The following is a 20,034-nucleotide window of genomic DNA, read 5'->3' as shown; positions in this document are numbered from 1 at the left end:
TAGTAGCTTGGGTTTGCCTTTTTCCTTCTCGGGTAGGAGGTCTTAGAGGGTTCTGTGTTCAGCGTGGCAGGAAGGAATGGACCCACAGTAAAGTCCCTGGAGTGTGCTGGGAGTGGATGTGGGGGAGCAGATAGGTCAAACTGTCCACAGATTTCAGCTGCGGCCCGTAGAAAAATTGCAGTTTTGTTGTGTCAGACTTTTTGTGGTTTGAAAACCTTAGCTACTTTTTTGCTCTCAGCAGTTAAGCAAAGACTATTTTCAGCTACTTTGAAGTAGAAAACCTGGGGTGAGAGGAGGGGGTCTTTGGTTTTAGTAGCTGAGAGAGCAGAACTCTTTGGTTCAACTTGCATTCTCCTTCATTGCTATAGCTTCAGAAACTAAACTTTTTCTACTTCTGACTTAAAAACAGATTTTGAAGAAATATGTGAACAGTCCTTTGCTATGTGGGTCAGAATTCATCAATAATTCTTTGAGCAGACAAATCTTATAACAGGAACAAAAGCGTTAAGTTGGTGGCAGTTCCATCTCCTGTGACCCAGAGGATGCCAAGGCATATGTTCTTTTGGAGTGCAGTGAATGGCTTCTGACTAAAATTCTTCCCACTGAAAAAGCTTCAGCTACTATTTCTATTCTTTGGAGAGCTAAAATAGAAAAAGGGCTACCAAAAGGACTCTTTCCATTTCCTTGACATTTGTGAGGGAGAAACATATAAAAAAAGGAAATGTTAGTTTCCAGAAGTTGGTTAAGGCACTAAGATCAGCTGTATTCTTGAAATTTATTTACAGTAAACCATATTGATAATTCTAAATTAGCAGCTATATTTTAATCCATTTCTAAATAAGGTTTTTGTTAAATATTTAATCAACTTATGTAAATGTCTCCAAGGAAATGTATATTCTAACTGAAGGAAGAAGTCTACAATGTATTTTTTGTTTTAGAAGAGTTGGTTTCTTTTGGTTGAGTCCATTTTTCTATGCAATATTCTAGTCTGAATAAATCAAACCCTAAAAATGGCTTTAATCTTATATTTACAGAAGATTTTCTTTGCAGTAAGACTAGATATTTTCTTTAAAGTGTTTTTCAAGGGAATGCCCAGTGAGCACGATTTCAGTGTGTGGAAGTTTTGAGTCAGATTGCACAGCCAAAGATTTTTTTGTACATAAAGCATTCAGTTTCTTAGGCAGTGATTTGAACAGAGTTGATGACGCTAGATCCAGACTTTAACTGGTATCAAGTGAATGATATTTTTTCATTTGCATCCTTGCTGATGTGACTTCTAAAGCAATTTACCATTTAGCTTCTTAAACATGACATTTCAAAAGCTCCTTTTAGCTCCAGAACTCTACATGTAAATGGATTTGTGAAAGTTGCTTGCAGTTTTATTAGGTTTGGAGTTCTATCCAGGTTTATGGGTACAAATTTTGTTTGCTTTTTGGGTTTCTGGCAAAATTTCTTTATGCATTGATTGTGAATTACTAAGGTAGCAGTTGCAATTCTTCTGCAGTGCAAGCTTGACTTAAATAATTCCTGTTTCGTACTGTCTGATCAAGTGGCCTGTCATACTGTCTCCGTTGGGGCACATTCTAGAAGGTTGTGTGGAAGTTTTTTGTGAAGTACCTGGTAGTGTAAATTAGGCTTAATGTTACTTAGCAGGAAATATGCAAATGCAGCCAGGACTGATGCTTCATTGTACTTATATTGACATATATAGAAGGAGAGGAGAAGTCACAGTTAAAAGAGGAGCTGTGCTTTGACAGAAGAAGGAAAGAGGCAGAGCTGCATTATTAGACATGGTACTTTAAAGCAACAACTGGATGTCCATCAGAAAATGTTAGATTGAGATACTGATTTTCACAGAGCTAGTGTAGAGTTGTTTCGCATTACAGCTAATGCTGTCAGCAAAAGTATGTCTAAAACTATGTTTGATGAAGAGGGTCAGGATGGCCTATCATGAATTAAGTCCAGAAAGTTAAAAGGTGAAATGAAACCTATGACTGCATAATTTAAAATTCCGAGCTACAGTCTTCACTTAATCTGGATTTAGTGCATTTTCCTGAATGAATAGTATTCTCTGGATAGAGAAAAATAAACCCTTTTTTTAAAAATTTTTCTTTTATTGTCTTTTTTAGCCTTTTCAGGCATGCAAAGACACTAGCTCAATAGATTAATTTTTACCAAAATGAACAAATGCACACTAAGTTACCTTATGACTGTTTCACTTCTTTAGAGAATGTGTCTATGCAAGTTTTGCCTTTTTAATGTATTGTTCATCTATAAGATGGATAGACTTTTATATTTAGCTCTTATTATTATTACTGTTAGTTTTCTTCTTTTTTACACACTCAGGAGAGGAAATGTCAGCTTTTCCTATAAGTGAGATTTTAAAAACACATTTGTGTCCATATCTAGCTTTAGTATGCTTATTTAACAAACTTAATTTTTATATACACATAAAGAAATAGGTAAACATTTTCAACATGTGGCTTTTTTTTTGACAAACATTATGGTATGCCAAATTTATGGTATGTAACTTATTCCAAAATAAATATAAGTAAATAAGTGGAAAGTGAACTGAAAAATTGGTCCACTGTAGCATTTTTATTTAGAAATACAGCCTGTTAATGTAAAACCATGCAATGTATGTACTGTATGATCTACCAATAAGAGAGCAACAAGAGTATAATATGAAAAACACACATTTATTAGACTTTGTGACACAGTTAGGAAAATAAAACAGTATGAAAGATGAACTATAAGCATAAATGTTACTGTTCATAAACTATTTTAATAAGAGAAAAAGAAATTTCACTGGAAAGAATATACTTACTGAAAATATGGTTAATTTCATTAATAATTAAAATATTAATAATTTCATTTTTGTTTGGTTTTTTGGGGCTTTTTGGTTTTGTTTTTTTTCCTTCCTGATAAATAGTTCATATTTTCCTTGAAATCTGTGGAAACTTTATATGAACAACTTTAACTCTTGTTTAGAAACAGACTTGAAATTTTTATAAATGAAGAAATATTTTACTTTTTAAAATGAATCTACAATACAGTTTACAGTTTCCTAACACATGTATGAAATGTCACTTCCAGGTGCTGACCTTAAGGAAAGGGCAAAAATGCACTCAAGTGAAGTTAGTTCTTTTGTCTCCAGAGCAAGAGCGACTATTAATGAATTGGGTAAGTAACCTCTCCCTTGAAAAATGTTATTTTAACCTAAGAATGTTAGATCAGAGGAATTACATAAACATGCACAGTTAATTCTTGACAGGTAGTAGAGTATCTTTAACTGCGTAGTATCACATCACAGATCTTGAATTGGAAAGAACCTATAGGGACTATGGAGTATATTGATAAATACGAATCATGGTGCATTTATTCCTTTAAAAAGTTCCAAGTTCAGTTAGACTTTTTAAAAGAATGTTAAATATCAACTGAAATAGAGGTGATTTGCCCTGCTGTTTTCATAAAGGCTGGATTGTTCAGTGACATCAAAGTCCCTTAGAATTCAGTTTTTACTATTGCATTCTTGTGGTTTCTATAATTAGTACAGTCTAATATATTTTAGAAGCATGTTAAACATTAGCTGCTAATAGAAATTTAGCTACTAAGGTATTTGAAAATTTTGTTTAGTATGTTTTGGTGTAGTAAAACCTGTTAATACTTTTGGATTTTAATCAACTTGTATTTTTTATCAACTTGTATTCTTAAGGATAGTAGCTTCATTGTATGTTTTATTTTAAGAATTCACCTTCAAGTAATTATATTTCTACATCTCTGCTGATCAGTTTAAATATAATTACTTTCAACAGGTTATTGCCAATATGATCTGTTGAAAAGATAAGTGTAGTGTTCCATGTTTTAAGGAATTAATTTTCTACATTTAACTTCTAAAATATTTTTAGATACATTTCCTTAAGAACACTATGTAACATTTTGATTTGGCAGAATTTTATGAATGGATAGCAGGGTTTTTTTTAGTTAAATGACGACCTGCTGAAGAATGAAACTTTGATTAGGTAATTCATGCAGCTACTTACGTCCTGAAATGACTGTCATATCTTTGAAGTGAAGTAGACACTCAAAGCTGTTTAAATAAGTGAAATCTGCAAAATACCTAGATGACGTGAATAGATCATTAATTTCCTGCAGCTGATACTGTATGTCATGCCAGTACTTTTCCTTTTATTGTAATGCCAAGCAAGTGGCAACAAGTTATTCCATTCATTTTCTTTGTAAGAATTTTGGGAGGCTTGCTTATCATTAAGGAATAATTTTTCAGCCTTCCTTGGCTTGAAGTTACTGGAAATACTTTAAGCTGCATATTAGTGTTTAAATATGAGCAACTGGTTTCAAGATTTTCCTATGATTAGTAGATAGGGTTTTTTTAATAAATTATTTTCAAATTTGTAAATGAGAATATTTTTAAAGTCTGAAGAAATATTTGAATTTGGCATTCTTCACTGAATGACTGGAAAATGTTCAGTTATTTGATGCTCTGTTTTGTCTCAGGGTTGAAAAAGCCCTGAGAAAAATGTTTGATTGTTTTCATCTTCATTAAAGCTCCTGTGAGAGCATTTAACTACTGAATATGTAAGCAAATTTTCAGTGTTATGTTAAAGGCATGCAGTGGATTACTTGCCTCAGTCAGTTTCAGTAGACAATTCTCAGAGCCTCATCCAGCCTGGCCTTGAACACTTCCAGGGATGAGGCATCCACAGCTTCTCTGGACAGGCTGTGCCAATAGCTCACCACCCTCACAGTGAAGAATTTCCTCCTAAAACCTACTGTCTTCCAGTTTGAATCCATTCATCTTGTCCTGTTGCTACAGACTCTTGTAAAAAGCCCCTCTCCATCTTTCTTCTAGGCTCCCTTCAGATACTGGAAGGCTGCAGTTGTGTCCCTTCAAAGCCTTCTCTTTTCCAGGCTGAACAATCCCAATTCTCTCAGCCTTCATAGGAGAGGTGCTCCATCCCTCTGATCAGCTTGGTGTGCATCCTCTGGGCTCACTCCAGAGTACACTCACACCTGCAGGTCAATGTCCATCCCGTGCTGAGCACCCCAGAGCTGAATGCATTACCCCAGGTGGGGTCTCATTAACATCATTCAGGAAATGTAGACAGTATCAGGAAAATACATACAGGAGGTTAGATTGGTTGGGTGACTGAATAGAAGTGAATGTTAATTTTACAGCAAGTCATTACCAAACGTAATTTTTATAGGGACATTGTATTTGCATTTGGTCACTGCAATTAATCTGTACATTGAAAATAATAATGGTATTTTTCTTGCCCAGCAACAACTAGAATGCTGTGAGATAGTTAAAGAGGGGAAAAAAATTTTAAATTAATATTTACCACTGCAGAATGTTATGTAGCTAGGGAACAATATTTCCAATCTCCTATTTTGTTCTTTTTCCTATCAGAGTTTAATACTATAATCTCATTTAAAATGTATTCTACTTATTGCTTTTCAGAACTAGGTCATGTTTTGATAATTGCATTTGTATTCAGATGTGTGACCTAGTAAGTAGTTATGTCTTTTTAGCTGTATTTCCTGAAAGAAGACCATTAAGTTACCTTTATAGACAAATTACAGTAAAGGTTAATTATGTCTTAAACAACTAGATAAACTTAACTTTTTAGAATTGACATCCTTTGGCTTTCTCTAGTTTCTGTTGATGTCATTGCATTTAAAACCCTTACACTGGTTGTTCTGTAATAAGCTGTAGTATCATTTTAGAATACAGCTGCAGAAGGGAATTTTCTGGAAATTAAAAGCATACTACACTTATTTATATGGGAGTAATTTGTAACTTCTTGCTAAATTTGGGTGAAGAAGTAAGACTGCAGTAAATGTGATTTTGTTTATAAATAAATGCTGAAAAAAGAGTTGAAAAAAATTGAACAGAGTCCCATTAGTTGTGGCACTTGGAGCTTTAAGCTGGGGAGGGGGAAATGAAAATGGCCTCTATTTTTAGCAGTGGTTGCTTTTGCTAAAATTATACCAAAATTGTAGAGGTTTTTTTGGGGTTTGGGTTTGTGTGTGTGTGTCTGGGTTTTTTTCTACTTTTTTCTTTGTTGTTGTTTCTTTTAATAGTAAGAAATAGAAGATTACTTATCCATTACTATATTCTGCCTTGATGCACTTAATTACTGATCTAAGGCTGTCTTTACCCTAAAGAAATTGTGAGAGAAAAACCTTAATAGATTTATTGTAACTATGCACAACAAGACAGGCCTGGCTGAATTAAATCAAATGACAATGATTTCCAGAAGCCTTGTTTTTGAAGCTTTTGGGAGGAAAAAACCCCATCAGTGTGGGTCAGCTCTTCAATGTGTATTTTATGGTATGCCTCTCATTAAATCCATGCTGTTCTTTATACTGGCTATGGGGTCAGAGCTGTGATAGTGTGTGCATATGTTATCTTTTGAGAATTCTGTTGCAAAACAAACTGAGGCTATGTATGGAGCTGAATGCAATAGCCACATTCCTCAAAAACACCATATTTAATAAAAATAAAAACTGAAGCTCCAGAAAGAGCTCAGCAAATACATGTAATTACTCAAATTGACATTTAGCTCCAACCTCTATTAAGTGGGAAACATCATTGACTAGCAAAACTTTTCCAAAGAATGTAGGCGTAAGTTCCCCAATCCCATAAAAAGGGGGAAAAAATTGGAAATTTACTTTCTTGGTTACTTCTTAAAATTAACATGTGGTCAGGCTTGTTTTTATTTCACATTTGGAGACAGAGCACCTTACTCATGGCCTAATAGAACCTAGATCTTTACTAAGAATGAATTTTTTAATAAAATCCTAAAGTTACTTCGTTTTCTGTTGCGTTTGTTGCATTATAACTAATCTTACAGGTTTTTGTTGAAAATATTTTATTAGTTTCTAACTTATAAATGATGCAACTTTAATAAGTGGTGATATTTAGTAAATTTGTTTATACATAATGCTGTCAGATATGGTTAGTTTTAACATACTCCACTTTGAATGAGATCATCTGGAATGAAAGCACCTTGTGGTCAGTTGCTTGCATTTGTGTTTTTTATTGTGTGCTTTTTATTTTATTCAAAACAGATACAGTTCTATATTTACAGGGTTTTTATTTTTTTCCTTATTTAACATTTCTTCTGTCCTCTGGCTTTCAGTCATCACCAAAATTTCAATTGACCTAAAAGAACACACTTTTTCCTCCTTCAGACAAACATCCTCTTATCAAAAAAGTTCCTAGTTTGACTATTGAAGATTGTGCATGCATGCAATTTTTTATGCCACATTATATACTACAGTTTGGTTTTCAATGCAGGCTGTCAAATATTTCTTTCAGAAGTCCCAAGAATGGTATCAAGATTATAAAAAAATTTCACTTGATTTCTGGTCTGCTAACTGTTACCCCACCTTTCCATGATGAAGGCTTAAAAGTAATGATTATCATTGATGAGGTTGGCGCTGTTTTAGTATTTGTTGTCTTGTTTTACTGTTTGAATCTGTGAGGCTTCTGTGCAGGTTTGGTTAGCATTTGAAATCCTGGTTTAGGAATGAACACTCAAAATTTACCAAATTTACAAAATCCATCTGTGTTTGCTGGAAGTAGGTCTGGCCATCAAAAATGCAGTGCTCTAATTTGGAAATCCTTTGATAAGAACTGTGGATTTCTCTCATAGGGAAGAGAGTTATAGGCTATGAGTTGTGTTTACTGGGAAGCCAAATGAAATTTTAGATCGCTATCAAATTTGAAAAAGGACAAATTACAGCTAGCAGAGCCATGCTTAACAGCTGGCCTCAGCCATTATGCTCTTTCTGTGTTGCTGACACTGTAAAATATAGATTTTAGCACAGTATTTTGCTTGCTGTGTTATGATGTTGCCTGTTTGATTAAGTGTACAGCATAGCTAATACAGTCCTTGAGTGCCAGCATTCTGAGTGTGTTGCTAGGCTCTTGGTTGTTTTCCAGTGGTAGATTTATTTCTTCTCTTGATATTGAATTAATTTAAGGTAGCCTTTGACTAAGTGTTGTCTGATCCTGGTGCTGCTTGCTGTACAGCTGTGACAAAAATCAACATAACCTCAGCAATAGTTTAGTTTTTCTTCTGGTAGTCATTCTTAATGTTGTTCTGGAGGACAAGAGGCTATGCTGTGGACATGGCTCTTTAAGTTTTCTTCCACAAAGGTAACTGTTCCAAAACTAGAATGATGCTCACTCAAATGGTTTATTGAGATCAGCATGGCCATTTTGTACTGTGTTAACAGGCCTCCAGTATCACTTGCTGTCCAGGGCTTCCATTCCCTCTTCTGGGAGCCACACTGTGCATGTTTGATGTGTTGGTAGTGCTATCCTCTCCTCACCCTGTTCAAGTTTGAAATTGTATGTTTCAATCACTGAATGAGAAATAAAAGTTTGTTAGCGCTTTGCTTTGCCTGTCTTGGTCTCTGTTCCTTGAATGAATTGGTATTCAAGGGGTAGCAACTCCTGACATAGTGCTGAAAGCATAATGTTGCTCTTATATTGAACAAATCCTGAGCTCACTGATGGGGCCAAGCACACGGCTTTGACTTCAGAGTTGTCAAATCTTGTAGTGAATACACCTTTTGCCTAGGTAGGCTCTGATGATATTGATGATATTACTAAGCTAGCTTGTAAAAAACAAAAAGCTTACTATAAAATGTTAGGGAGTGTTTCTTCTGCAGTGTTCTGTGAATGAACTGGCTTGAAACTATTACTTGGTAAATTATGCTAATTTAGAATAAAATATTTTAACACTAGACTGGGCTATGTATTGTGTCAAACAAGAGTGGTAGTAATAATAGAGTATGTGTTATCTTCATACTGTAAATCAGAATAAAAATGACGTTTCTTTAAAATGATGTTTGTTTAAAATGTTACTGTTTAAAAAAACATTAAAAAAATGAAAACTGTATCTAATTTGATTCTCCTAACAACCAGAGACTATATCAGAGACTACAGTTGTGTGTGTGTATATTATATAGAGATTATAATTTGAGTTTTATTTTGTATGCTCTTTAAGAAAAAAAAATCTAGCATAGAAGTAGAATGTAAAAATGTAAATGAATTTATTTAATTCCTTTGTGTTTCATAAATTCACTGCTTGATTACATGCTGTACTGTTTTTATGTAAGTAATAAGTTCTTAAATGTATTTAGCAAGAGTAAAAAATAAAAGGAATAATTTTCATTTTTCTTTTATCCGTAGTTTTCACTCATTTTTACAGAAAGTGGATTCTGTCATCTAGGTTTGACTTTATTATTGTCGTACTGAGAGCAGAATGAAACTACAAGACAAAATGTTAGTAAATATGAAGAAACAGAAGAATCTCTTTATCAGACTGATAAAGAGAGATGATTGAAATATCCAAATGATTGTCTATAGTACAAGAAAATCATGGAAGAGTTGGATACAGAAAACAGTAGCTGAAGGGTTTAAGTAAAACACCTCTTTCATTCCCATTAGTTTCTCAGTTCCTGTTTCTATTATCAAGAATGTAGAACACACTCTCTTACTTGTCCATAATAAATACCCAATTAGAAAATTTTAAAATAATTCATATAATATGCCTTTATTAAAGTTGAAATTTTTTTTCAGTTAAAAAAAAAAAACATTGTTTCTATGTCACATATGAGAGTGAATGATTAAAGGGCTAAACTGGGAAATTAATAGGATTGAGTGAGGTGCTTTAGCCTATGTCAAAACAAATGGAAGAAAAACTTAATACCTTTTGCTTAGTAATCAGCTGTAATGTACAGTAACCATTTTCATTAAAAAGCAAAATTTCTTTCAAATACTAAAAAATACGGAGTTTTCTTCTGCAGCTCTTTACTGTTATTGTCTGCCTGAACTTTGAAGGTATTAAAGCAAAGACAGTAATGTTCAAGTCTATCAACAATTGTAGTTGTTAAGCTTCTTATCTAAAGTGCAGGAATTAGAGGGTACCTAAAAGCCTTTCACAGTTGTGACAAGCAAATGTACGGCACAGAATTCCTTATTCAGACTTTAAAGTGTGGTCGTTTTTGCAGATGAATATATTTTTGAAACATACAGAGGTATAGAAATTAGTTGAATAATCACTTTATCGTTATTTTTGCACTTAAGAGAGGTAAAGCTTTGTAACAAGTGATTACTTGCCATGTGCAAGAATGGCCGGACCAATCTTCTTTACTCTGAAGTTCATGTGGATTTGACAGTCTCTCTCAGCCACTTTCAAATGTTGCTGCATCCTCTGGTGTCACAGGAACATTTCTCTCTGTGCACCTCTATGAAAAATCCTAAGAGAGAGAGAAATGTCCCTGTGACATACTGGTTGGATTTCTTAGTGTTACAGAATGGATGAAAGTATTTGCTGAAATGTTTTGTTTCTGTTAGCTTTTTTCTCTATAGATGAATCTTTTTTTTTACAGTAGTGCTTGCAACTGAAAATGAAAGCAAACTGTTGTAGTCAATGACTTGATTACAGATTTTGCAAGGTAAGGTAACTGCCTGAAACAAAACTCATTGCAAAGGTTATATGCCATCACAATGTTGTTCTTCAGGGGAAGGTCCCCAAAAATGAAATCGAGATAGAGTGCTGTGTTGTAATATTTTTTTCTGATTTCTTGTGACATAAATTATTTAATATGTTAAATGTAATTTTGTGATCATAATGTTCCTAGTATAAAGAGTATTCCAGTTATCAGAACTGTACATGGCCTGCCCCTAATTGCCAGTCAAGGGGCATAGCTTATGCCCTTTATGCCCCCCCTTTATTTTTTTTAAGTTAAAAAATCTTAGTTTTTATAATCAACAGCCACACCACCAAGAGACATCAAGAATCTGGGTTAGTGAAGAGATGGAAGAGAAATTTATTCTGAGTTATGAAATAATAATATTTAGGTATAAACTTAATTATTTTAAAAACAAAGTAAAAATCCATTCCCAGTTATTATGCAAGCTAGGACGTAGTTTCAAATAATCATTACTGCTGACTCAAAATTCCTATTTATGTCTGTGACCTTTTGAAAATTCTTTTATTACTTGTAACCAGACAACTTGGAGATTTTGAGTTCATAAAGAAACTCTGTAAAGTAACAGATCTCAAACCGTTCAATGCTAGTGTAGGAATCAGCCCATAGACTTGCACTATTAAATAGGTTTAAGCTATTTGTAGTTGAAATATGCACTAAAGATAAATGTCATGTGAATAAGTGCATTGCTTTGTAATAACAAGACTAAAATTTCTAATTCTTTATTTGACATTTTTACTCTTAAGATATGACTCTTTTTTCCTCTTTCTTGCTTTCCTAATGGGTGACCTTCAATCATGGAATCTATCTACACATATGCACTTAGTGATATTTAAACATTTTGGGAGCATGTGACCATTCTTTTTATTAATTTGAAGTCTCTATTGTTACTACATTTAAATAAATGTACTAAGAAATGGGGAAGGAGATTTCTTATCTGTAGATTAAAATTTGTCCTTGGAGAGGTTCCAGAACAACTAAACGTGGAAACTAAACTACTACTGGGAACACAAGGGACAAGAAAGTCATAAGGTGGAGTCAGAGGAGGGAAATGTTGCTTAACCAGTCTGACAACCTATGATGAAACGAGAATTTTGTTAGATGAGAAACATTGTTTCTCATTGTTTTTAGATTGAGAAACATGGATATTGTCTAGCTTGACTTCAGTAAGGCTTTTGACAGTACCTCTTGTAAAATTTTTGTAAAGTAACTGGTGAGTATGGACTGGATGAAAAGGCAGTGAAATTGATAGAAGATTGGCTAAATGAAGGGGTCCAGATTTTGCATCAGCAGCATGAAATCTGCTTGGAGGCCCCTAGCCAGTCTGTATGCAGCACCAAATTCAGTCCTGTTTGACATCTTTCATGGTCTGGATGATGGGATAGAATGTAGACTCAGCAAGTTTGCTGATGATGTAAAATCATAAGGAGTGGGTTGTGCTACCATTCAGAGGGAACTCAGCAAGCTAGAGTAACAAACTAACAGGAACATCAATCATTTCTACAAAGGAAGATGCAAACAACCTCATGCACCAGCTACATGATGGGGGCAATGATAGGAAAAGCAGCCACACAAAAAACCCCTCAGGTCTGGGTGGGACACCAAGTTGAATGTGAGATAGTGCTGTGCCCTTGTGGCAAGGAAGGACGGTGATATCCTGGGCTGTATTAGGATCAGTGTTACCCAGTGTTGAGGGAGGTGTTCCTTTTGCTCTCATCTGCACAGATGAGGCCACTGCTGGAATACTATGGCCAGTTCTAGGCTCCTCAGTAAAAGGCAGAGCTACTGGAATGTCCAGTGAAAGACCCTGAAGGTGTTGAATGCTCCAGAGCATCTTTTCAGTGAGAAAAGGTTGAGCAGGCTAGGGCTAGAGAAGAGATGGCTCGCAAGGTATGAGGTGTTAGAAGATGAAGCTGGGCTGTCTCTGGTGGTGATTGAACAGAAGATATTCTCCCTGAGATCAGGAAGTCCTTATTCACTATGGAGGGACAGAGCATTGATACAGGTTACCCCAGAGGTTCTGAAGTCTCCCTCCTTAGACATCTTCCAAAATCACCTGGACATGAGTTTGAGCAACCTGTTCAAGGTGCTGCTGGTTGAGCAGACAGGCTGGACAAGGTGAGCTCCAGAAGTCTCTTTCTGCCTCAGCTATTCTGTGATTTAAGGGTTTCCCATGTGCTACAGACATACGTAGGCAGATGTTTGCCACACTTCCATAATTTGCTAGAGTTAAATAGCAAGTTGTGGAACTGTTAATCTCTTTCTCAATTTATAGCATACTTTCCTCTGGTAATCCATGTAATATTGACAGTATGGAAGATACTTTTATACAATTCATCCTCCTGGCTTTATGATTTATGAAATCCATTATTCAAAAGGAAAAATTACTTGCTGAAAATGTCCCCTGAAGTTGCTTGTCCTCGTAAGCTGTTCACTAATCAAGCTGATTTGTCAAATAATCAGAAATGCACATGTGGAATAAATAGCTTGGACAATCTGTTTCTTTGTTCTGTGGCAATTCAGTTGTATTGTTACTTAAAATTGAATTTTGTGGCTACTTCTGTCTTAGATAGATACTCAGTTTTGAGGCAAGTTGAGTATGCTCACTACTTTCAGTTTCATTCTGGGTAACAAGAGTTCTTCTGTTCATAATTAAAGACAAGTCAGGGTTTTGAATCTGGTTCAGTAGGTACTAGAGATAGTGACAAGCTTCTAGTTTATCACTGAATATCTGTTATCTGAATAGCTGTTCTTTCTGAAGACTGGTTGCCAGAGGTCACTGAATTAAGATGAGAAAGGAACAATAAGGACCTTTTTTGAACATTGTCCAGGTACAGGAAAACAAGGGAATAACAAGGGAAGTTAAGATGACTGTCTTTAGTTTCATTAATGTTTTGTATCAAATGCATAAAAGGGCCGGCTTTAAACTGGGGCATTTGAATGTTTGTAGGTACCAAATTCTGACTGGTATAATTAGTTAAATTATTTGCATAGAAGTAATTAGGGCAAATTGATATATTTGCCCTAATCTGTAAAAAGTACTTCAAAAATAGAAATTAATTATATCTAAGTTAAGTAAGATATAAGAAGTTAATTATATCTATATCTATATCTCATTATATCTAATTGTATCTAATTATATCTGTGTAGAATTTTTGTATTGATAGGGCTTGAGTGGACTTCCATGGAATTTTCTGATTTATGGGAATCATGAAGTGGTACTGCAGTAACAGTACAGACCTTTTATTTTAGAGAAACTGAATTCTATGTCTATTAGATTTTAGTTCTTTTAATGATGACTCCTACATCTTGACTAAAGGAAGGGGGTACTGCAGGTGTTCTTCAGGTTCATTGCAACAACTGCCAGGCTACAAATGGTTGATTCTTATACATTTCATTGGCACTTCAATAGTCTAAATCTCAAAATCTTGTGTCTATCTTGGGAATGTTTTTTTTTTTTTTCCATTGCAAGGAGGACACTCCTAGGAGGTTGGTCTTTTTGAGTTTTATATATTCTGAATTTGTATTTATTTTTCTGGGTGTTAAATATTTTAAGTTAATCAGCTGGCACAAGTGCATGCAGGTTGACCAGGAACACAATTTACAAAGTCTGGAATTAATAATATTATTCTTCCTTTGCTTGTTTCAAGAACTCACAGTAAGGGATCAGCATTAGTAATAGGTCTTCCTTTGAGTAATTGGACACCAGCTAAAGAAAGTGGATTTTTGTCTGTTACATGAAATCTACTGTATATAATGTTTCATAAAAACAAGGCTACTTTCATGTGTGAATTGTTGCCATTTTGGTTTTACTGTATGTATTAATTCTTCATACTTCCTTCATCCTTACTGAATTGGAAAGTAGGTTTTCCTTGTTGATCAGGCTGTTTATTTTTTATCAGTAATGAGAAACTGAGGCTGTGTAAGAATAGAAAAAGACTACTAGAGAGTTACTAAGAAAGTGTCACATGTAATCCTGTTTCCTCCCAGCTATTATCTCACATATCTGTAATTTTATAAGAACTTCCTTAATAAATTAGTGAGAAGATTAAACAGTCATTTATGATTCAGGTCAGTAGAATCCAGGCATTTTCTGCTTTCTATTTGGGGAATGTCAGTATCTGCAGTAGAATGAATCAGCTGTGTAGGCGTTATGGCATACATCTGAGAAACTATTTAGTGGTCAGATCTTCCAGACCAGGTGCCTGTATTCATATGCTGGCCTGTTGTTTGTCATAACATGGTCTCTAAGCAGAAAGGAAATACCTTGTTAGTCAGCAGCAGTAGACATCATGTGGAAAGTCACTTGAAGATGAAATAACAATTACCTGCCTCAGAAGAACTTGAAATTACTTCCAACACATTAAATATATTTTTATGTGCTTAATTGCAAAGTGCTCCTCCTGTGACATTCTGTACTCATGTACAGGAGAGAGGGAGAGTTAACTTACTCTATTCTACACCTTTCAGTAATGAAGAGTCACAGGCAGTATCCCAAGACTAAAGATGCTGCCGGTCCGCCTAATCTAAAACTACATGTGATATGTATGTTTACCAGAGATGTATTTCTGAGTTGAGCTGAAAGTTCACAGTTACTACAGAGTAGGAAGCAGTATATATTTATGTTCCTGTATGTCATATTTTCTATTTTGTTTAAGTTGTTTATGGGTTTAGTTGAGGTATCTAATGTTACTAAGATTATTTTCTCTTATTCAAGTTCTTCAGTTTACCTGTTGGTCACTCTTCTTGTATCATGTCTTGAATGGCCAGTAAACATGCTTTTTTATAGTTTTTGTCAGCTTCTGTGCTAAGAGATTATTCCTCAAACAACTTAATACATAAAATTTATTTTGATTTGCTTGTTCACATTTGTCTTCTCTTTAGCTGGCAGTCTCTACTCCTGTGATCTTGAATATAGGGATGTGTTTTTGTCTTATGTCTGGCTCTGTTGCTGACATAACATAAACTGAATTGGACCTTTCTATTTATTTAATGTACTTAGAGTCTTACTTTTTTGTAATATGATTAAGCATTGATGTTATGTAAGGGTGTGACTATTGGCATTTACTTGGGACATGTTTTATGTGCAGAATATAACTTAATTTACAGAATAAGCAGCATGTTTTACGTTAGACTACATGTGTGAAGTAAGCCTTTCTGAATTAGTTGTGTGAACTACCTTATTATTTAGTGTCCTTCATATTCCAGACTTTAATATACTATGGTAACTCAATGAAATTCTCTAACTAAAATTTAATGCTGCTCATTACTTAGTCTTTTAACTACTTATAACAGCTTTAATCTTTATATATACATGGTCTGTTCTTGTCTCTGTGTTGTACTCTCTCATTTACTTTAGCTAATCTGTTTCTTTTATATATCTTAAACTCCTTTTTTATTTTACTATGCAGCTCATGATTGCACCCTGATATACCTGTATCACATCTAGAATTTAGGACTAATGAGTAGTTGTACAATTGCCTGAAATTTATATCTTGTTATTTGAACTATGACAAAAATATAGAATGTTAAAATATAAAACCACTAGGCCTCTTGGCAAAGCTTTAAATATTTTTTTTATCACTCATAGCAAATGAGCCTTGTCATGTAGAATCATTGTGAAGATTGACCTGTCTATATGTGTAATTTATTGTTCCTAAAATTTGAGTGCATACAACTCAATTAAGCCTACAGGGCATTATTTGTCAAACATCATCTCTGCTTTTGTTATGAGCTCAACAGTTTTGGCAGTTGTACATTAAAATCATGAAGATAAATGTGATCATGTGTTTCTTATGCTACAAAATACTAATACTCCAGGAAGCTTTACCCTTGTTAAAAAGTTCTAATAGCCTGGAAACGCAGTTTGCAATCCCAAGTGATTACTAACTTTTTTTATGCTAGTTTTTCTGATGCTTCATGAGAACATATTAAAAGGATTAATTTCTTAAATTCCTTTAATAGATACACAGAAGGCTATTACAGAGAATATGTCTTTTGCCTTTCATTTGTTGTCAACTCTTATGTCAGGTGATCCTTTTAAATGAATGTCCTTGGGAAGTGATGATTCTAACACTATCAAACTGCTTTTTGTTCCTTGAATTAAGATTTTTTATTTTTTCATGGTAGAAACTGGCTGTAATTCTTGAAACCAAGCTGTTTTATAATACTCATTCATTAACTTCCAATTCTATGTGTTATACTTGAATATACACTTGAATTATTGTTATACTTGAATATATACTTGAATTGCACCATAGCTAATTCCAGTAGTTGCTTATCTTAGTAAAGCATTCTGCCTTGGAGTACTGCAAAAGCCATGCAAATAGTGCTGCAAAAGCCATGCAAATAGTGCTCAAGATACTGTTTGCTATTTTCTGATAAATGAAACATTCATACAGGCAGTAACTGCTGGAAACTGCAGTTAACAATGACCATGCCTTCATGTTCAGGCAAACTATTTTTTATTTACCCAAGGCAAAGGCATATTTCTTTAAGAGAAAGGCTAGCTGTGTCAGCTGGCAATATTGCAAGACTGTTTGGCAAATTGGTTGTGTTGACAGGGTTATAAGTTTCTGTCAGCAACCGTGCCCTGTTGAAAATGAGAGTTGCCTTTCCATATGACTGAGAAGAAGTAAATAGAGAAAGAGCAGATTTTTCTACCATTCTTCTGTCTCCTATGCCTTCTGTGGCAGATGGCAGGTATAATGGGTACCTGGAGCAATTTTAAGTCACTGAAAGAGCTCTTGAAAACAGTAATCAATAGCCTTTTTTGACACTAAAATTGGTTCAGATAATCACTGTTAATCATGATCTAAACCAGCAACCCAGGTACTTTGTTTTAAAGCATCTGTTAGAATCTTGAAAAGAATTGCTAAGTTTTTGTTCTTTTTTTAAAGGTAATTGGATTTTCATTAGCCGTTAATCATAAAAGCAGGTCAATTTGCAGGTAAAATAACCTTTGTTTAATTACGTATTTTGTTTGTTACCCAGCGAGAGACTACAGGCTTATAATAATTGTCATGCTGATGTATACCAATATTTAATTGATTCTTTTGTTGAATTAAGTTTATTGAAGTTTGTCTGTCAGATAGGAAACAGGTAAGCTAGGTACCACAATTTCTAAATTTAGAACTAACTAGTTCACTAGGAAAAGCTCTAATTAATACATTAAAGTAATAATTTTTGTCATATTACTCTTCTAGATTTTAAAAGGAAAGAAGTCTTTTAAAGTCTTTCATGCATCATTTTCATTTATGTTGACAGAAGAGTTTTTTCTCTTCTATTTCTGGCTAATGAAACTGAACCAACTGGTCATTGAATCAAATTAGCTGAAACATTAAAACAAAGAAAATATTCTTTAACAATCTACAAAAAAATGGTGTTGTTTTCAAGAACTGATTTAACATTTCACCCAAGTTCTGGCTAATGAATTGCTTTTGGCTATCTTTGAAACTTTAGTAGTGACGATGTACTACTGGGCTACTGTTTGAGTATATTTTAAAATGGATAATTTGTGTTAATTCTTACATTAAATATAATTAAAACTGTAATATACAAGTGTATTTCTAAAATGAAAATGCATTTTTCATCAACCTTTGGGTTTGTGCTGAATAGGGATGAAGAGAATTTCAATTTACAGAAGGTGAAAAGCAGTACTTTAAGCTGATTGTTTAAATGACTTTCTTGTGTCAGAACACTGATGATAAATTACACACAAACTGTGCCATGGTCGTGCAGGCCTCTGGAGCCCTGCTGCCTGTCATGTGTGCTGGCAGTATGCAGATTTGTTTGTCAAACTTAAGAGTTTCCCACCTCTACTAAGCTATTAGCTTCTGCTTTACAGGAGAGAAGGGGCAGTGGTAGTGGGCATTATTGCCAGTGATGGTCTGAGAATGTCAAGACACATTTCGCTTCTAGCTGTGAAATGTATGACTGTGGAATGAGCAAAATGTAATAAAATCACATTCCAGAGGTGTTCTGTATGAGGTTGGTGTTAATTGGTACTTTCTTTTTCAGCTAATCTGCCTGTACCCACTATTGCTGCAATAGATGGAACTGCCTTAGGTGGTGGCCTAGAGCTTGCGTTAGCCTGTGATATACGGGTGGCAGGTAGGTCTGAATTCTGCTATGGAATATGGGGTTGTTAGTGTTATAGCTGGCTTGACTAATCTGTCTGTTGCAAGTCTTACAATACGTTGTATTTGACATTGTTTATAACCCATTATTTTAAAGAGTTTTAGCAGAAACCTGTCTATGTACTTGCAAATGTTTCATTTATAACAGCTTAACCCTGTTAGCTGGATTGGTTTTCTTAAATATTTATGTGATTCTTCTGACCCTAATTTTATCAGTCTTGCCAAAAGGGTCATGCAATTATTTTCTTTTTTTTTTTGATTCTTGTGCATTTGAAAGTGCTCTTGATGGAGACTTGATTTTATCTAAACAGGGTGCAGGGAAAAAACAGAAGTTGCTACTAAGTGTATTATTACATAAGAAATTAAATTATAAAAGTGACAAGAACTCTTGAAAAAGAGGAACCTTGAGCTAATAAACTGTCCAAACTGTAAAGCCTATTGATGGAAAGTAAATGGATATTTGGTTCTGAGCCACTAAGTTAGGATATATAAAGTTATTTGACTTTAGACTTTTATTTGTCACCTAAAGAATTCAATTAGTCAGATACAGAATTCTGCCCCATTCTGAGATGTTAAGCAATAGTATCCATTTTGTTTTAGTACTTTCCATTTGAAACCAAGTCTCTTACTCACTGTTATTGCTTACTTACTATGTGAAAATTAATAAAGTACTGAATTTGCCTTGATGGAAGTAGTTGGATCTTTCACTAAAAGCAGATCATTTGAATCTATTTGTTTCTTTAATAAACAAGTGCTTTAAAAATGATTTATTTTTCTTTTTGCAGAAAACTTAATATATTAGCAAACTTCTAGGTCATCATTATGTATTTTCTGTAGATTTTTCTCCTTCTACATTAGAGTAAGAACTCCTTTGCATTCTATTTTTTAGCATCTTCTGCTAAAATGGGCTTAGTTGAAACAAAGTTGGCGATCATTCCAGGTGCAGGTATGAAAGTTTTGCTTTTTCTACCACAGATAACTAAATAAAATATGTATATTTAGTATTAGGTTTTGAATTGTTTATGGATTTTTGCTTATTCTTATATGTCTATTGAGTATTATAGCATGTGTTACTGCTTATTGCTTGTATTATTTACCAAAATGAATTTAAATATGTATTTCTTATCTTCAGGGATCGTCACATGTATATTTTTTTTTTATCAAAGGCTTTATTAACTAAGTCAACATGGAGTGATTCTGTAAATGACATTTAATGTCTTGATCTGAAGGCTGTATAATTTTGCAAAGGGCCAAATCATTGATACTTGAATTAAGGTGTTTGCTGCTCTGGGAAAAGGGCAGTAGCTGGGAATAATGTGTATCCATGTGATTTTTTTGCCTTCATTTGTGGGACTTCTTGGGATCT

At 34.2% G+C, this 20,034-nt stretch overlaps 1 protein-coding gene across 1 annotated transcript in view; it reads left to right on the top strand.

Annotated features, from left to right (window-relative positions):
* AUH (AU RNA binding methylglutaconyl-CoA hydratase) overlaps positions 1–20,034 on the top strand; it is a 109,848-nt gene that overhangs the window by 37,837 nt on the left and 51,977 nt on the right. The window contains exons 4-6 of the mRNA XM_031507278.3: positions 3,097–3,183; positions 18,550–18,642; positions 19,558–19,614. Coding sequence (XP_031363138.2) covers positions 3,097–3,183; positions 18,550–18,642; positions 19,558–19,614 — 237 coding nt within the window. The remainder of the gene's footprint in view (positions 1–3,096; positions 3,184–18,549; positions 18,643–19,557; positions 19,615–20,034) is intronic.

Source organism: Lonchura striata, chromosome Z (assembly GCF_050655825.1).
Source record: "Lonchura striata isolate lonStrDom1 chromosome Z, ASM5065582v1, whole genome shotgun sequence".
In the NCBI taxonomy this organism is placed as follows: Eukaryota; Metazoa; Chordata; class Aves; order Passeriformes; family Estrildidae; genus Lonchura; species Lonchura striata.
Note: the sequence above shows the minus strand (reverse complement) of the source record. Positions and strands in the feature narration are given on the sequence as shown.